Source organism: Miniopterus schreibersii (assembly GCF_964146895.1).
Source record: "Miniopterus schreibersii genome assembly, chromosome: 12".
NCBI classification, from domain to species: domain Eukaryota; kingdom Metazoa; phylum Chordata; class Mammalia; order Chiroptera; family Miniopteridae; genus Miniopterus; species Miniopterus schreibersii.
The window spans coordinates 2,883,405-2,901,906 of NC_138112.1; the positions used below are offsets into that span (position 1 = coordinate 2,883,405).

General features: G+C 41.2%; 1 protein-coding gene across 3 annotated transcripts in view; it reads left to right on the top strand.

Moving 5' to 3' along the window:
• Positions 1-291: 291 nt before the first annotated feature.
• The window catches only part of DDX6 (DEAD-box helicase 6), a 29,287-nt gene continuing 11,076 nt past the window's right edge, over positions 292-18,502 (top strand). The window contains exons 1-7 of one of the 3 annotated variants that reach the window (XM_081153134.1): positions 292-370; positions 3,452-3,914; positions 7,140-7,203; positions 8,008-8,112; positions 13,947-14,076; positions 15,258-15,404; positions 17,617-17,711. In XM_081153134.1, the coding sequence (XP_081009260.1) occupies positions 3,715-3,914; positions 7,140-7,203; positions 8,008-8,112; positions 13,947-14,076; positions 15,258-15,404; positions 17,617-17,711 (741 nt within the window). In that variant the 5' untranslated portion in view covers positions 292-370; positions 3,452-3,714. Of the gene's footprint in view, positions 371-729; positions 812-934; positions 1,037-3,451; positions 3,915-7,139; positions 7,204-8,007; positions 8,113-13,946; positions 14,077-15,257; positions 15,405-17,616; positions 17,712-18,502 lie in introns of those variants that run through there. The other 2 variants (XM_081153132.1, XM_081153133.1) reach the window with 2 other exon arrangements.

The window sequence follows — 18,502 nt, forward strand, 5'->3', positions numbered from 1 at the left end:
GAGCGAGGGCAGCCGGCGGGCGGGCCGCGGCCGTTCCCGCCCGGCTCTCGCCCGGGCCGCGGCTCCGGTCACTTCCGTCAGGGACGGACGGGGCCTCGGGCGGCGGCGGCGGCGGCGGGAGCAGGCACCCCCGCAGCCCGGCGAGGCGCCCCGCCCCCAGAGCCCCCTCCCCGCGGCCGCCGCCCCGCCGCCCCCCCGGTGCCCGCCGGGCCGGGAGGAGGGTCGCGCCCCCGCAGCCCCCCCGCGCGCCCTCGGCCCCCCTTCCGGCCCGCTCCCCTCCCCCAGCGCCCGCGGCTCCGGGCCACTAGCTCGCGCGCTTCGGGACGGACGGGGCCGCGTCCTGCAGCAGCCTCCGGGCCGGGGACGCCAGGTCAGCCCTCCCGCCCGGCCGCTGCCCGAGGCCCCTCGGGGCGCGTCCCGGGTCCGCAGCGGCAGGTCCTCCGCGGCTCCAGCCCCGCTTTCCGCGCGGGGCCGACGGCAGGACGGACTCCCGCTGCCTCCGCGCCCGCGTCTCCCTCGGCGGCGGGAAGCGCCCTCCCGCCCTGCCTCCCGCCCTGTCCCCGGCTCGGGCGCCCGGGCCCGTCGGTGTGAGAGCGCGGCCCTGGGTCCCCGCGGGGCGCTTCCCCGCCGACTGCCGGCCGGGGGGCCGGGGGGCCGGGGGGCCGGGCGGCGGCCGAGCGCTCGCCATCTTGCTGGAGGAGGAGCCGCCGCCATGCGGGGCGGGCGGGCGGGCGGGGAGCGCGGACCGGGGTGGGGGAGCCGAGGCGGCCCGGCGGCGACTCGGGCGCCCTGCGAGCGGGCAGCGGCCTAGGTAGGGCGGCCGCCGCGACGCGCCGCGACTGGCGGCCAGGGCCAAGGCCCAGACCCGGACCCGGACCAGGGCCCGGGGCGGGGCGGCCGGGCGGGCGGGGCGGGGCCGCGGGCCGCGGGCCGCGGGCGGGGGCGGGCGGAGTGTCGGGGAGGAAGGAGCGCCGCCATTTTGGGAGCTTCGAGTCAACAATAAAGGACCGAGGGTGAAGCGGGAGCGGCCTCGGTGGTAGGACTCGGGCCGAGCGGGGAGTTGGCTGAGGGGCGGGGGGCGCGGTCGGCGGTGCGGTCGCGGCCGCGGGAAGCCCTCGCCGGCGGGGCGCCCTGAGGAGGCCGCCGCGGCCTGGACGGGCGCTGGGGAGGGAGGCCGGCGGCGCCGGGCCCGGGCGCCGGAGCGGAGTCGGCAGGGGGCCGGGGCGCGCCGCGGGGTCCGTAGGGGAGCGGGCCGCGTATTCGGAGGCGCTTTCCCGGGGCGGGGGCGGGGGGCGGCCGGGAGCCGGGCGGGGTGGAGGTTTCGGGTTCGAGGCGGCCCTCCAGGGGGCGGCAGGCACTGCGGTCGCGGAGGGCTCGGCTCGGACGGGGCCGGGGCTGGCGTGCGGCGGGGCCTCGTAGTCGGTAGCGAGCGGCGATGCCGGAGCCCCCGAGCCGTGGGGGAGGAGGGCGGTTTGGCCGAGGGCTCCCTTTGGGCCTTACAGGGAAACTCCATATTGTTTCCTCCCCGCGGGGCTGGTGCGTTCCCTGCTCGCGTTGCGCAGCTAGGATTGCTGGGCCCCAGCCCTTTTGTGTTCACGGTCACGGGGAGCTGGCTTGGACTGTGCGTGGTTTTGGGGGGGGACGGGGACAGGGAGAGTAAGAAATAATTGAATTATTATTTTACAATTACGGGGCTCAAGTCATTGGCTTCTTTCCCTTACTGCTTACTCCCTTGTCTCTCCCTCAGCCCCCTCTCCCTGCTCCGTAAAACTAGTCCCTCCGACTTGCAGACCCGCCTCGGGGGAACTGCGTTGGAGACGACGGTAACTGTTTTGCGTGTAAAACTGTCAATTGCTAACTGCAATCTGGGAAGTGCTGTAATTAACTCAGCGTGGGGCTCCTCCCAGCTAGTCTACGTTTCGTTCGAACTTTTGAAAATGTAGAAATACAAGTTGCAAATCTAAACTGGGAAGAGGTAGGAGGACTGTTTCCTTTTCTGAGACAGTGCTGCAGTGCAGGTTTCAGTTTTAATTGAGGGGAGCAGTTACCACCTTCCGGTCTAGCGAGACGCCTGGGTGCGTGGTGCGCGGCGGTGGTCACACTGGGAGGCTGCGCCCTTCGTGCTCTCGCTTTGCAAGTTTTCTGGTGTGAACTCCTGGTGCTGCTGATCATAATATAAACCTGTCGATACAGGATACCATTGACTGCCTTGAACTGAAATTAGGTACCTGTTAACCACGATCTGCTTAAGTTAATCCCATTCTGGGAGACTTCGAAATAATATTTCTTTGTGTGTGTGATAATTGAGCAACTTTTCTTTTTAAAAAGACATAAGCATTTTAGAAAAACTTTATTGTTTGAGAAGCCTTGGTGTATGGCAGAAACAACACCAAATAACCTGGCGTATGTTGGGTAAGAAATGTAAAGGAGTTAAAAAGGAACAAACCCAACAGAGCAGGCCTTTATCTTCCATCTGGCCTTTGTAAATTAAGTTTTTATTTACTACATTTTAAAATAAGAATTCGGTTTTGGGAATAATTAAAAATGGAGGCGTTTAACCAGTTCTTTTTTTAAACGATTAATTAGTACTCTGGGTCTCTTGGAAAGTTTGATTAAAGTTACTAGTGTGTTCAATCTTTCACAGCGGTTTTTTTGTTGTTTTTTTTTAAAAGGCAGGTTTGTTTTTTTTATAATTTTTTAAATACTATTTTAAGTTGGATTACTGTTTTAAAAAAGTGTTATATTGAAATGTAGCTAAGTTTTTTAGTATTCAAATTTTATGAGGTAGCTAAAGAGTTTCTTGGCTGTTTTCAAGCAAAAGATTTTGACATGTAGACATGTTTGTATCCTTGCTTCAGTTATTGTTTTAAAGGACAGAAACTTGGAAAAAAGAAAATGCATTTTTCTTCATAAAGTTTAACTTCCGTAGTTGAAATTCATAAGGGCACAAATGGGTTTTGTATTTCTAAAAGCATAAGGTTAAGTCAAAAGCTTACATAACTCTTTGAGGATTCTCAGTTGCTGTCAGAAATAGAAAAAAATTGTCTTGCCTAGTACATAGGGAGATTTACTTAAGTTGTGAGATACTTATCTTCTGAGTTGTAATGCAATTAAATGTAGTGAATCATTGACTTAGAGAATTCATGAGGGAGGAAACTGAAGGGGAGAGATTGTCATTTGACAACTATTTTTAATTTAATCACAGTATCTTTTTACCTAATACTCTCTGGGTTGCTTTGAACTGACAATTTACAATGTTTGATTTTGGTCTCATTGTGGGTTTGGTTTTGGGTGTAGTTCATCTTTTTGTGTGTCTGTCTACTAACCTGGCTAATGATTTGATCTAAGTGCAGCTGTAGTCTTACTTCTTTAATTTAAAAGAGAGTTAAGGGAAACAAAGTTTTTTTCTAACCTTCCTGTGTTTGCTAACTTAACTTTTTCTTTGTTTCAGATTGGAGTGAATTCAGATATATAACTCAATCTCATTAGAGAGCTTTTAAAAAAAGTTGATTCGGTGCATGAGAGCAAGTTACTGCTGCTTAACCGTTCAGAGACTTACAGGTGCTTGCCTGCATTGCAATAAAGGACTCAATATTGAGCAAGACTTATATTTATCTCTTCGTTTTGGAGAGCCTAATAAACTGTATTACAGTTTCTCTACTGACTTTCAAAAGTTTTGAAGTTTGGAAGAGACATCTGTACATTTAATACAGCATGAGCACGGCGAGAACAGAGAACCCTGTTATAATGGGTCTATCCAGTCAAAATGGTCAGCTGAGGGGCCCTGTAAAGCCCAGTGGTGGCCCTGGAGGAGGGGGCACACAGACACAGCAACAGATGAACCAACTGAAAAACACCAACACAATCAATAATGGCACTCAGCAGCAAGCACAGAGTATGACCACCACTATTAAGTAAGTGTTAGCATAAGTAACATACTTGGGGGTGGGGGGACAAGGATATTTCTTTTTACTACTTTTTAATGACTATGTATACTTTAATCATTTTGATTGTAAATAGAGGGCACATGGCTTTGTTTTATGGCTAGTAGGTATTTGCAGTAGAATGATGTATTTCTGTGATAACTCAGGTTTATTAAATATATAGGTACAGATGGTATATATTAATTTTGTATAGATTATATTTTGAAACATTGCTGGCTTTCATAATTAGCTGAGATTCATCTTGTTTTAGTCAATATGGTTTTTCCTTAGTGTTATAACTGCACCTTACCCTAGTTTAAATGACACTTAACCTTTAAAAGACGGCATTTAAAAGACAGCATCATACAAACTCCATATATTTTCCAGGATCAACTGTACAAATAATGGCTTCTTTCCTTTTGCCTTTGAAAAAGAACGTATATGCTTAGGTTTCTGAGTATTTAAAGTCAATTTCAAGTTTTAAATTTAAGGACTTGCCCAGCCTTCTGAACTTCAAACATACTCACTCATAGAAAATTTATCCATAACTTTTGTTTTTAGTTTATGCAACTTTGCATACATTTTTTAAAATAAGCTTTTTCCTCTTATACACACACCACATACACACAATAACATGAGTTAAATATCATAGAATCTCAGGATTTTGAACTCTTGGAAACATCTCTGAATAGCCCCAATCCCCCTTGTTGACTAAAAACTTAAGGGCCTCCCCTGACTGCAGAATGTTTTCTTTTAAATCTGGAAGATTGTTGGCTGCCGTTTTTAAGTGTTCACTATAAATTATTTGAATGGTAAATACCACTCTAAAGATTCAGTTAATAGAAAATTTAAAATCAACCCATTTGAGGTTTGGCTTTAAGAATCTAGCCATATAATTGATTTTATCTCGAGAAATCTAAGATGGTGAAACTGGTTCACTAAACTATTTTGTATTATAACCCAAATCTTTTCCATGCTTAAGAAGCACTTCCAGGATATCATATAGATGGTTACTGCTGTGTGGTTCACTTGCGGCCTATAAGAATTTCCAGTAGAATTGGTTTGGTCACTGGGAGAATTGTCATTAATGCATATTCTATTATTTTTAAGGTGAATGCTTTAATTAGAATATTTTCTAAATTGTAGTTTGTCTTGACAAACTATGAATAGGCTAGCAAAATTTAGGCTATTTTTAATCCTTAAAAACAAATCTGTGTTATCCTTATGAGAGTGTTTTCTACTTAAATTCTAAATTTGAGTCAACAGTGGATTTTACTTTTTTGCTTTTCCTGGGATTAATGGTTTCTTTTCAGTTCTGTGGCTTCTATAAATCTTAGTTCAAGTGTCATCTCCATGAAGGCTTCTAGGTCCCATCAACTGTTTAGAACTCTTCTAATACTTAATCTCTATCACTTATTTTCTCATTTTATGTAGTTTGGTTTATAAATTCCTTGTGGGCAGTTTTGCATTGTGTCTATCCTCTGTACTTGTATTCAATGCTGAATTGGACAGTGTGGTAGGCTGGCCTACTAGGATGTTCAGCTGACATGTTTTTGCTCAGAAACTTTGCTGTGGTATAGGCTGAGGTAGAAAGCTTTAGTTAGTACCCTTGGAATTGGTAGCAAATAATTACCTGTGTTTGAGTGTTTTGGATTATGTGGGACCTAGCTTTAAGTAAAGTAAGTGTTCATTTTTCTAAGTTAAGACTTGAAATGTTTTGGGAGCTCTGATTATGAGTGGCTATAATGAAAGCAATGAAAACTTCTTTTCAAGATAACACAGTTGAAAAGCATTGTTTGCCTTATTGCCAAATTTTTTTTCTATTAGATGCTTTGGATATTATAGTAGAGGTTTTTGCCTGACCTAAAAGAGATTTTTTAAATTATATTTTCCTTGTTTTTAATTCTCTTTCATAGTTTAAAGCATCCCGGGTAAGAGAGATGTTTATTAACAGCTAATATTGAGTTCTTATTTTGCCCAGCACTGTGCTGAGTATTTTATGTAAATTATCTGCTATATTTCCTTCTTTTAAAAGTTCATCTTTATTGAAAGTATTACAGATGTCCTTTTTTAAAATCTTAACCTGTTTTATATATGAGAGAATGCAAACTTGGAAAAAATTTCCAACTGCTGCAAGGTCATAAAATTAATAAGTGGTCAGGGCTTGAACTCAGTTCTGAAACTTTGGAGCCCTTGGTTTTAACTAGTCACCAGAAGTTACCAACTCAGATGCCTGTGCCAGATGAGAGGGTACTTGCCCTATTTAAAGGGGCCAGCTGCTTGATTTTAAACTTCATTTACTAAACTCTATCAATCTACTTCCATATAGAAATTTGGAACCAATGTTGCTAAATCTTCCAGTTTTTCAGGAAAAGCCAGAATCTGGACTTTTACACAAAATCTTCTAATTTTTTTAATATTGGTAACTAATTTAAATTAAAACACACATGATATGTAGGTTAAACAGATCGCATGGGTTCCTAATTGTGAGAACAGTTGCTCTGTTGTCACACTGTGCTGCTTCTCCTAAGATGGTTGCCCTGTTCTTTTTGTTTGTTTTTAATTTTTTGAATGTCTTTATTGATCTCAGAGAGAGGAAGGGAGAGGGAAAGATAGAAACATCAATGATGAGAGTCATTGATCGGCTGTCTCCTGCACGCCCAGTACTGGGATCGAGCCTGCAGCCAGGCATGTGCCCTGACCGGGAGTGGAACTGGACCTCTTGGGCCCTAGGTCTTTGCTCAGTTGCTGAGCCAGCTGGCCAGGCATATCGTATCCCCTCTAGTCTTGATATTTTTTATCCCCCCTAGACTGTTTTCTTTGTAAGAAGAGGAGTTTTTCTAAAGTTGTTTATCTCTTTTAACTATATATTTTTATATAATAGATTTTTAAAAAATTGATTCTAGAGAGAGACGAGAGAGAGAGAGAGAGAGAGAGAGAGAGAGAGAGAGAGATTGATGTGAGAGAAACATCAACTGGCTGCTTCTTACAGGCGCCTGACCAGGAAGAAACCCTGCCATCTTTTGGTGTGTGGGATGGTGCTCCAACCAGCCGAGCCCCAGTGACCGGGGCTGTTAACTATATTCTTAAGTACATGCCAAGATATTAAACTTACTGTGCTTTTTATAACTTAATTACAATCTAGATGAGTTATCTTTGTATTACAATAGTGATGCTGTGAATTCTGATACTTCAATTTTGCTACGTTCTCTCTAGACCTGGTGATGACTGGAAAAAGACTTTAAAACTCCCTCCAAAGGATCTAAGAATCAAAACTTCGGTAAGTTGGTTGTAAATTTAACTTAAAATGGTATGGAAACTCTGCAGGTGAAGTAGTTACTTAATGCTAGGCACTGTGTGCTCATTCTTCACTTGAGATGGTTGAAATTGTGTTGTTGCTGAAATGTTTCACTATTTGGAGGAATTATTAATAATGTGTCTACACACTGATATTTTGTTTATATGTATGTGTATCATCTAATTTATGAATAATGGTTTTCAAGGTATATTCTCTCTTGTTCAGTAAGATTGAGGCCAGGTGTTGTCTCTGTTTTGTGGATGAGAAAATAGAAGTTGATGGGTTAGCTCTTAGCCCAGTATTTTCAACCAGGGGGTATTTAGCAGTAGCTAGAAACATTTTTGGTTATCACAGCTGGGGAAATGCTATAAGACAGCCTCTTAAAACAGTGAATTTTCTGGTCCAAATGTCAGTTTGCTGAGCTTGAGAAACCCTGATTTTGACCAGGATACTGCAGGCAGCGAGTGGTGGAGCTAGGGTTTAACGCCATGTCTTGGCAATGTTCGTTCCACAGCATGGTTCTTCCAGCCTTCCACCTATTCCTCAGAAGAATACGAGCACAGGGTAGCCTTTCCCCCAACACAGTTTTTAACTGGCTTGTGTGTGAGAGAGAGAGTGGTTATTCTGCAGGAATAGTTGAAATACAGATCAAGATAGAGCTGATCTGCATATATTTATATTTTAAATGGGATAGAGAATTAGTCTCTCAAACAAACTTTCTTAAAGCATTCTAACAAAGGAACACAGCTATGCTTTATTCTTTTATTGTTTTGTTTGGTTGACTAGGATGTAACCTCCACAAAAGGAAATGAGTTTGAAGATTACTGTTTAAAGCGGGAGTTACTGATGGGAATTTTTGAAATGGGCTGGGAAAAGCCATCTCCTATTCAGGTATGTTTCCCCTTTTTATCACATGTGTAATGTTATGAATGGAGCATTACCTACTTTTTGATATGTGGGATGATAAAATGAATCAATATTTCTCGTGTGTGTACACACCCACAAAGATATACATGCACATGCACTTTCTCTGAACCTTTTAAGGGTAAATTACAAAATCATGGCCTATTACCTCTAAATATTTCAGCGTGTTTCCTAAGAAGAGAGATACTCTGTTGTATAACCATAGTGTAGTTATCTGCAGTCAGATTAACATTAATACTATATTGCTGTATCACCTGTCATTTGTAGTCTAATTTTTAATCGACCCTACAATGCCCTTTTTTGCATTTTTTCTCTTCTGTCCGAGACTCATCCTAGGATAGGGTATTGCCCATAGTTGTGTCTCTTTAACCTCCTTAATGCGCATCTCCCTGGTCTGTTTTAGTCTTTTATGACACTGACATACTAAAAACTTAGCCCCTTTCCTTTTTTAAATAGAACATTCCTCATTTTGGGTTTCTCATGTTTCCATGTGATTAAAGTTAATACGTTCTTAGCCAGAATACTGTAGAAATCATGCTATGGCCTTCTTGGTATCACATCTGGATGTATATACAGTGTCTGTTTGTTTCTCATTGGTGATTTTAATTTTGATTACCCTGTCATGGTGGTGTCTGATTTTTCTACTGTATAATTGCAGCTTTTTTCCTCCACCCTTGAAACTAATCAGTCTATAGGCATCCCTTTAAGATCATACAGAGATCTTACTCTTCATCAAAGTTTCTCCTTGAGTTTTAGCATCCATGGATGATCCTATCCCTGTTGGGTTATGATGAGTTTCCAACTCTAGGACTCCTTCCACATTTGGCCTTTTAAAGAAGAGCCTTCCCTTTTCTCCTCCTTATGTATCTTATCAGTATGGAGTCATGAATTCCTTTTTTCCCCCCAATGATATTTTTGTGCTCAGACTCCCAGATTTGGGCAGTGTGAGCTCCTTCAAGGTTGTTTTGTAATGTGCCCCCCCCCCCCTTTTTTTTTTTGGATAGACTATTTTTTAGAGCAGTTTTAAGCTCTCAGCAGTTAAGCAGAAGATAGAGATTTCCTATATACCTCTGTCCCCACTTAGGCATAGCCCTCCCCCCCACCCCCCAGTGATCAATATTCTGGCAAGAGTTGTACATTGTGATACATTTGTTACAACTGATGACGTAGGTTGACATGTATCACCCAAAGTCCATAGTTTACTTTAGGGTTCACTATTGGTGTACAGTCTGTGAGTTTGAACAAAAGTATAATGCCATGCATCCACCATTAGGGTATCATCCAGAGTAGTATCACTGCCCTAAAAAAATCCCTCTGTGCTCCACCTCTTCACCCTTCCCTCCCTTCCTCTCTCCATTTTTCTTTAGCACTTCCTTTTTGGCATATCATGATACCAAGCTTATCTCTACCTACCCTGCCCCAGCCTCGGAATCAGCCATTTCTCCAAGGAGCTTTGGTTCCAGTCAGTGGGGAATAGTATTAGAGGCCAAGATCTGAGCAGTAGGTGTACTCTTTGGTCCTTGGCCCTTTCAGTGGATAGAGCAAGGGAATATACAGTATGTATGTATACATGTACATACATGTACCTAGACATAAACATGCAGTGTACATATACAGATTTGATAAACCTGTCTGTCATCTTCATGTAAGTTAAAACCGTTGCATCCAGGCTTTATTAAGGACAAACCCCAGTGACATCATTGAGCACTTTTTAACTGAGCAAACATTGAGGGGACCTAGAAAGTGTTGGATGCAGGATGTTGTGATGAACAAGGCAGAGAGGGTTCCTGCCTTCACAGTCTGGTAGGAAGGACAGCTAATTGTACAGATAAATTCAGTGTAGTGTTACTTTCTACTTGAAATTGCACATACGTAGCCATTAGAGGAAGATGGAACAACCTGGAAGAAGAATTCATTTATGTTCCAAGCACAGAACACTAGGATAGTGATTGCCTAGGGGTGAAAGTGTGCCTTTGTGGGCAAACTGAAAGAAGTTTTTTATGGCTGGAGAAAGTGTCAAGGTAAAGTTATACATCCATCATCAGATAGGCATTGCTAGTGTAGATATTAAAAATATTTAGGAACTACTTTTCTATAATGTAGTTCATGTTAATCTAAATTATCTGTAGGAATGAAGAGCTCTTCTGTAGGGACTGTATCATTCAACTTCATTATCTCTGGTACTTAGCAAGGTGCATGGCAGGAAATAGGCCCTCAAATAATCAATTGTATTTAGAAAGCTTTGGTGAAATTAATGGTTAACATATGTTAGCAGGTGAATTTGATCTGGAAAACTGCTTAACGGCACTAGATTTGCAGTCAGACTGCCCAGGTTGAATCCCAGCTCCACTGCTTTCTAAGTTGATTATTTGAGATATCTTTCTAAGCCTTGGTTTGCTGAACTATAGAATTGATATAGTATATACCATAGGCTGTTGTGAAGATTAAGTGAGGTGATTAATGTTAGTATTAAGCATACTTAATACAGTACCTAGTACATGATAAATGCTTAAGAAATGTTATGGGTTATTAGTTCATATAATAGTTTTATTGGTTCATTTAGCAGACCCTTGCTGGCTTCCATTTCCCACCTTTGTATTAAACTTTAAAATTGACTTTGTTATTTGCGCTCTCAGTGTTGGTATAGCATATAGGCAATTAATTCTCCAGCCACTTAGCCAAGGTGTTAGATACCATTCACATTGCCTTTTTCTTCACTATTGTTTTGCCTGAGAATTTGTGGAAAATACAGTAATGTCATTGTCTACCATTTGGCTGAGGATGTTGGTAGACTGTCGATACATTGGGGTGGGGGAGATGTAATTCCTCAGAAGGAAGTTGGGGTGCTAACTAAGAAAGGGAACTGGATACTAAGGAAACCAAAACACATCAAATGTATGTTGGATCAGTCCCTAGACCTTACAGTGAAACATGGACTTGGAGAGCTAAGGTGGCATGATTCTGTCACCATCAGACCTGGTTAAGTTAAGGTATAACTTGAATATTATACAACTTACAAAGTTAAAGTATACAATTCAATGGTTTTTAGTATATTCACAGTTGTGCAACCAATACTACAATCAGTTTTGGAACATCTTCATCACCCTAAAAAGATTCTTTTAGCAGTCACTCCTCATTTTCTCCTAGCCCTAAGCAGCCACTAATCTATTTTCTGTCTCTGTGGACTTAACCTATTTTAGACATTTCATATAAATGGAAATTTATAGTATGTGGTAGCTTGTGGCTAGCTCTTTTGGCTTAGCATATTTTCTTAAAGGTCATCCATGTGGTAACATACCAATACTTCATTCCTTTCTCTTGTTGAGTAATACTCCATTATCTGGCTATACCACATTTGGTTTATCCACTCATCAATTGGTAGGGCTCTTTACACTGTTGTTATGAATAATGCTACTAGGAACATTAATGTACAAGTTTTGTGTGGAGGTGCTTCACTTTGGGGGGTATATATCTGGGAGTGGAATTGGGGGTTCATATGCTAACACTGTTTAACCTTTTGAGGAGCTGCCAGACTTTTCCAAAGTGTGTACACATCCCCACTAGCATTGCATGAGGGCTTTGATTTCCCCACATCCTCACATACGTGTTGTTATTTGCAGACCTAAGTTCAAGTCCTGGTTGTAGCATTTCTTTGTGACCTTGTGCTAAACAATTAATCTCTGAGGATCCATTTTGTCAGTTGTACAAAAAGTACCTAACTTGAAAGGATATAAATACAGCCTAAGGTGTCTAGCAGGGTACCTGGCACACAGCAGGTGTTTCGAGAATTTTTTGCTCCCTTTTCTCCTCCTCCTCGGCAGCTTCCCATTATTTCTGTCCTCTTGGGTTTCAGAGCTGTCTGAGCCTGACTTGAGTGTTCTTGCTTCATATAACCTAGTCTGCCTAGGAAACAGTGGTGAGAGACAGTGTGGATGTGCAATCACCAGACTCATTGTAATGGCCGTCATATGGGGCAAAATACCAGTGCATCCTAACTTAGACACTAGCTTGCTTACTTCGTTAAAGCCTTACTTCATGTCTGTAGTGCGTAAGCCCTGTCAAAGAAAGCAGAGGAATTTAGAAGTCAGTGGCCTCAATCTAAATCAAAACACATACCCAAATGTGAGTTAGGATACCCCCATTATAATTCTACCCTGCCTGACTTCATTGAAAATTTTTATAGTTTTAAAGGACCTGGTTCAGAAAATCATTAGAAGACCTTTGGAGACCATCTAGGCCCCCACACTCTCCCCCCCCCTTTTTTTTTGCTATAGAACTGAGTAGTGTGCAGATGGTCTGTTCAAAAACCATAGAAGAGGCCCTGGCTGGGTAGCTCAGTTGTTTAGAGCGTCCTCCTGATACGCCAAGGTAGTGGGTTCGATCTCCAGTTAGGGCACAACCAATGTATGCATGAATAAGTGGAGCAACAAATCAGTGTTTCTCTCTCCCTCTCTCCCTCCTTCTCTCCCCCCCCCCCCCAAAATCAATCAATTTTTTAAAAAGCCACTGAAGAGAATGAACCAATGGCGGTAAGGTGGTAATGGGTCTCCAGAACAACGGAAGATTAACGGAGTTGACTCAAAGTACGAGGGAAGAGGTTAAAAATGGTCAAAGCCAAGGTTTCTTCTTTGACCTGCTTTACCATAATAAGCACACTGTGTAATGCTGGTTATAGGACCAAGATAACGGTATTGTCACTGGACCATTTTCAGTCTGGCAGCTGTGTCAGGTATTACCATATGGAACCAATCTCACCCCTGTGATTGGAGTTCTAGGTAGAATGAATGTCATGATAGGAAATAGAAGTCATTATGCTTATGACTTAGATATTTCTACAATAGAAATTTTAAAGTTCTAGAGAGATTTCTTTTGGTCATTAGCCTAGGCATAGAAAGAACTAATAATTACAATGATTATGGATCTCTTTTCTAATTTATTTTCCTAATTTTTTAGTTTTAGAAATTAAAACTTTTTTTTTTAGAAACAGGAATGTTCTGCTTCCTCCCTATTTATACTTTTTCTGCCTATTTAGTTTATGTGTGTATTTAATTTTCAGTAATTGCTCAGACTCCTTTTTATTGTCTGGGAAATTTGTCCAGAGTTAATAGGAAGTATTGTTGTCTTCTGCAAAACACTAATGACAAAGCAATTTAAATAAGAAAATGAGAGTCATCCTCAGTGATGTGACCATGGATTGAGGTAACTGGAATAGATTTGATTCTCCATTTGAGCATATTTCAGGACAGAAGTTGGCTGTGAGACAGATATTGGAGGTTTATGGATATAATGAATAAATATCAAGTAGGGTCTGTGGTTAAACTTTTCCACCCTATTCCTGCTTTATGCAAGGATAAGTCGTCCAAGCTACAATTTTTCACTGTAAAATTGGTTTATTAGTATTAAAATAGCATATAAAGCCTTCGCTTTATGTTTGTCATTTTTTTCCTCCAGTTTTTGTGAACTGTCTTTTGCTTTTTTCTCTCTATTTATGTGTCAGCCCCAGTTTCTCCTTTCTTTGTTCTCTTTGTTGTTGATGCTCAGCTTCCTTGGCCATACACACTTACATGTACAGTTTTATTACATTGGGATACAATTTAATAAGTATTCTATGAGCAGTTTTGCTAAATACTGGTTGATAATGATGTGATATTGACTGGTCTTACTAATTTACTTGGTCTTTACTTATAAAGTGCAAAGATACAAGACAGTTTAAGCAGTACCGAAGTGGTATACCTTCAGTGTATTTTCAGCGAGAATTTGCAGTTTTACTCAAGTAATTTGCATTGTCTTGTCTCTTTTAGGAGGAGAGCATTCCCATTGCTTTATCTGGTAGGGATATTTTAGCTAGAGCAAAAAATGGAACAGGCAAGAGTGGTGCCTACCTCATTCCCTTACTTGAACGGCTAGACCTGAAGAAGGACAATATACAAGGTTAGTTGTTTGTTTAAACTAAAAATGGGAGTTTAAACCTTGGAGCTATGTAGAAGATAATTTTTTTGTTGTTAGAATTGATATAATCTAGAATTACTATTTACCCTCTTTTCACAGCTCTTTAAAGAGACTTGCAATTTTTCAAAATATTTTTATAAAATATTTTGACAACAGTTTGTGTTTTTTTAAAATGTTTTTTATTGATTTCAGAGAGAGGAAGGGAGAGAGAGAAACATCAATGATGAAAGTTATTGATCGGCTGCCTCCTACATGCCCCCTCCTGGGTATCGAGCCTGGAACCCAGGCATGTGCCCTGACAGGGAATCGAACCCTAGCCTCCTGGTTCATGGGTCCACAGTCAGCCACTGAACCATGCTGGCTGGGCTATTTTGACAACAGTTTTGACAACATTCCAGTGAGAGAGGCAAAGTAAGTTATTGCCTTATAGATAGGAGCACTAAGATCATGAGAAGTTAAATTGTCTGATATTACTACTTAAAAACTATGGAACTGTGATTTCACTTATATGTGGAATCTGATGAACAAAATAAAATGGAAAAAAACCTGGAACTTTATTGTTTCTGTGGCAACTGTGTGCCTGCAAGTTTCTTGTAGAAACATGAACCTTTTTTCTTTAAAGCCACGTGGTTTGGGATTTTACGAGCTTAGGCAGCAGGGAAGAACTGTTTTCATACTTGTACCCAGAGTAAGCTGATTAAGTTTTCACTTCTAAGGCGTTGTCTTAAATTTTCAGCTTTCGTGACCTATAATTGTCATTTCTCCCATCTTCACTTTACCTGCTTTATGTGATATAAATGAACCTGAGGTAGGAGTTTCCTATTTGGGTGTTTAGACTAGTGAGTCCCTTACTGAAAAATTAATAAACTTTGAGCAGGTTGCCAACTCATAGAAACCTTTAAAGGTTTGTAACCAAGAATAGAACAAGACTTACATAGCAACATTGTTGAGGAAAAGTTTGTATCTGGAACACTATAATATATATATATATTTTTTAAGGAGAGTTACTCATTTGACTTCAGAATTGGTTAGGCCTATGATAATTTAACTTTTTAATATATCTGAGTATATAGATTTTAAGGGGTGGCAGTATTTCTGTAGCTTCTTAAACTCTTAAAATATGTTCTTTTTTTCTATTTTCTCTGTTGCTTGATATTTTTTAGCAATGGTGATTGTTCCTACAAGAGAACTTGCTCTACAGGTCAGTCAAATTTGCATCCAGGTCAGCAAACACATGGGAGGGGCCAAAGTGATGGCAACCACAGGAGGAACCAATTTACGGGATGACATTATGAGGCTTGATGATACAGGTAGGAAATAACTGATATAAGGTGGCCTAGCTCTCTTAAGTGTAATTTCATGTACAGGTGTTTCCTTTCAATAACTTATTAAAAAATTGTTTTAAGAATAAGGGCCCTGGTTGGGTGGTTCGATTGGGTGGTTCAGTTGGTTGGAGTGTCGTCCAGTGCACCAGAGAGTTTCGGGTTTGATTCCTGGTCAAGGCACACACCTAGGTTGTGGGTTTGATCCCTAGGTACGGGAAATCAATTGATGTTTCTCTCTCTTCCCCCCCTTCCTCCTTTCCCCTCCCTGTCTCAAAATCAAAAAAAAAAAAGGAACAGAAACATTGTAGTAGAAAAATGAATAAAGGAAATGACAGTCTTATCCAAGAAAAAAGACAAATTGACAGTAATTGAAGCGGTATTCAACCTTATTTTTAAAATGTAAATAAAAACAGCAAATTGGTATTGTGCCTTTCTGATTGGCAAGACCAAAAACATTGGTAACCAATAATGTGAGTTTGTGACAAAATAGCCTGTCTTGCAACATAGTGGGCAAGATGGCATATTTCAAAGTTATAAATGCATATTTTCAAGAATCTTTCTTGAAGAAAAAATTGGGCAAATGCAAGGTTGTTCACTACAGTGTGTTTTTGTAGTACATCTTTGAAAAATTGGGACAACCTAAACATCAGAGGATAGCCTGAATGGAATTCCACACAGCCATTAAAGAATGAAGCTGATCTGTATTCATTTTATGAAGAGTTCTCCATGATACATTATTGTGTGAAAAAAACAGATGAAACACCAAGAGTGAGATCCACTTATATATAGAATTATACATAGAATATTAGTCAGAATTTCATATAATTGTCATCAGATTAATTACTGTATTCTTCATACTGCAGTTATTTAAAATGATTATCTCATTTGATCCTTATAACCATCTTCTTAGGACCATTGCTCTAGTTGAGAGGCTGTCTACTATATTAGAAGCCTGGTGTGCCTTTTGTTGTTCATTAGGGATTGTCCTAAGACAAGGAAATATGCCCCTTATTTGGAGCAGGTGATTTGGGAACCTTTAGCCCACCACATGTAGAGGTGAAACAAACAAGTATTCTCTTAGTCAACCTAAGATGAAATGGAAATCCATATCCTAAAACACATCTTTGCCTCTTTGTACTGCAGTAGTCCCCCCTTACCTGGGAGAGAGATGTTCTAAGACCCCCACTCCCCCAGTGGATGCCTGAAACAGGATAGTACTAAACCCTATATTGTACTATGTTTTTTTCACACACACATGCCCCTATGATAAAAAGGTTAATTTATAAATTGGTCACGGTATGAGATTAACAATAGTAACTAATAATAAAATGGAACAATTACAGCAGTATACTGTAATAAAAGTTAAGAGGATTTGACCCCTCTCTGTTCATATCTGTCACGCACAAATGTAAGCACTTTATGCACTGTGGCCGTAACTTTGACAGTTTGAGGTGCAACAGCAAAACTAGCACAAGCTGCTTTTTCTTCACAATTTCATGGATAGAAGGCTGATTCTTCTTATACATCTTAGCAAACTGAACATAGTTTTTTTTTGTTATGTTGAGGACTTTCACCTTTTCACTTAAAGGAAGCATGTTCCAGCTTCTCTTTGGCACACCCAAATTGCTAGCATCACCTCTCTTGTGCTGGCCATTTAATTAAGTAAAATAAGTGTTGTTTGAACACAAGCACTGAGGTACAACAGTCTGACAACCTAGATGGCTCCTAAGTGACTTAGCAGGTGGTTAGCAGATACACCAGACAGGGGTGATTTACGTCCTGGCAGGACTGAGCGAGAAGGTGAGTTTTTATCACTACTCAGAATGGCTCGAAACTTGAAGCTTATGAATTGTTTATTTCTGGAATCTTCCATTTAATATTTTTAGACTGCATTTGACCATGGGAAGTGAAACTGGGGATAGGGAGGGACTATTGAATTCCTACCTCTACAACAATGTTTCTGATTAAAAAAATGTATATACATTTTAAAGGTTTATATATGTATACAAACCTTTACTGCATCCTTTTTGCCAAGCTAAAGTTAATGAGAGCCCTGGCCGGTTTTGCTCAGTGGTTAGAGCATTGGCCTGTGGACTGAAGGGTCCTGGGTTCAAGGGCACGTACCTCAGTTGCGCACTAGATCCCCAGCCCCAAATAATAGAATTAATGAGAATTCATGTTTTCTAATCTTGTGTAGTGCACGTGGTAATAGCTACTCCTGGGAGAATCCTGGATCTTATCAAGAAAGGAGTAGCAAAGGTTGATCATGTCCAGATGATAGTATTGGATGAGGTAATGTCTCTTCATTTGGAAAGATGCTATTCTGTATTATTCTGAGCTTTGTTTATAAAACTGTTGGCGAATGAAGCAAAGGTTCTTTGTGTTTTATGACCTCCTACTAAACACATGACTTTTGTCAGTTCAAACTAATTTGCTTATAGATGATAGGCATTTATAGGAATAGTTCAGTCTTGTGCCTTTTTAGGATGCCAGATAGTTTGGGTTTTATTTTTCCAAGATGAGAGGTTGTTGAATAACCTTAAACCAAGGTCATTCTAAGTCTCTCTCCATTCAGTGATACATCTTAAAAGGCATGTAATGTCTCTAACCCCTCATTTAGTATATAATACTTTGTATTTGTTTTTTTGGTCTGTGTTACATGTGTTATCTCACCAGGAAGTAAGTGCCTTTTAAGAATTTAACTCTGTGTCCTTGGGCTCTGGTAGCGTTTATACATACAGTATGTTAATATATTGAAATAAAGTTACTTTTCTAGTTGGTCTGCCTTTTAGATAGCTACATCAGGTTGATCATGGTCTAATTCAGATGAGGCTTTCTTGGGTGTTTTTTTTTTGTTTTGTTTTTTTTTTTTTGAGTAATGAGAGAGAACATTTATTCACTGTGTGCTAACACTAAGTGCTTTACATGTTTTTCTTAAGTTTAATTTTTGCAACAACCTTGTAAGATAAGTATCCTGTAAAGTAGTTACTACAGTGAGTATAAACACCCTAATTTAAAAGTTGTGGAATGTGAAGTGCTGATTGGTAAAGCAACCTTCCAACATAGTAAATAAATGAAGGAAA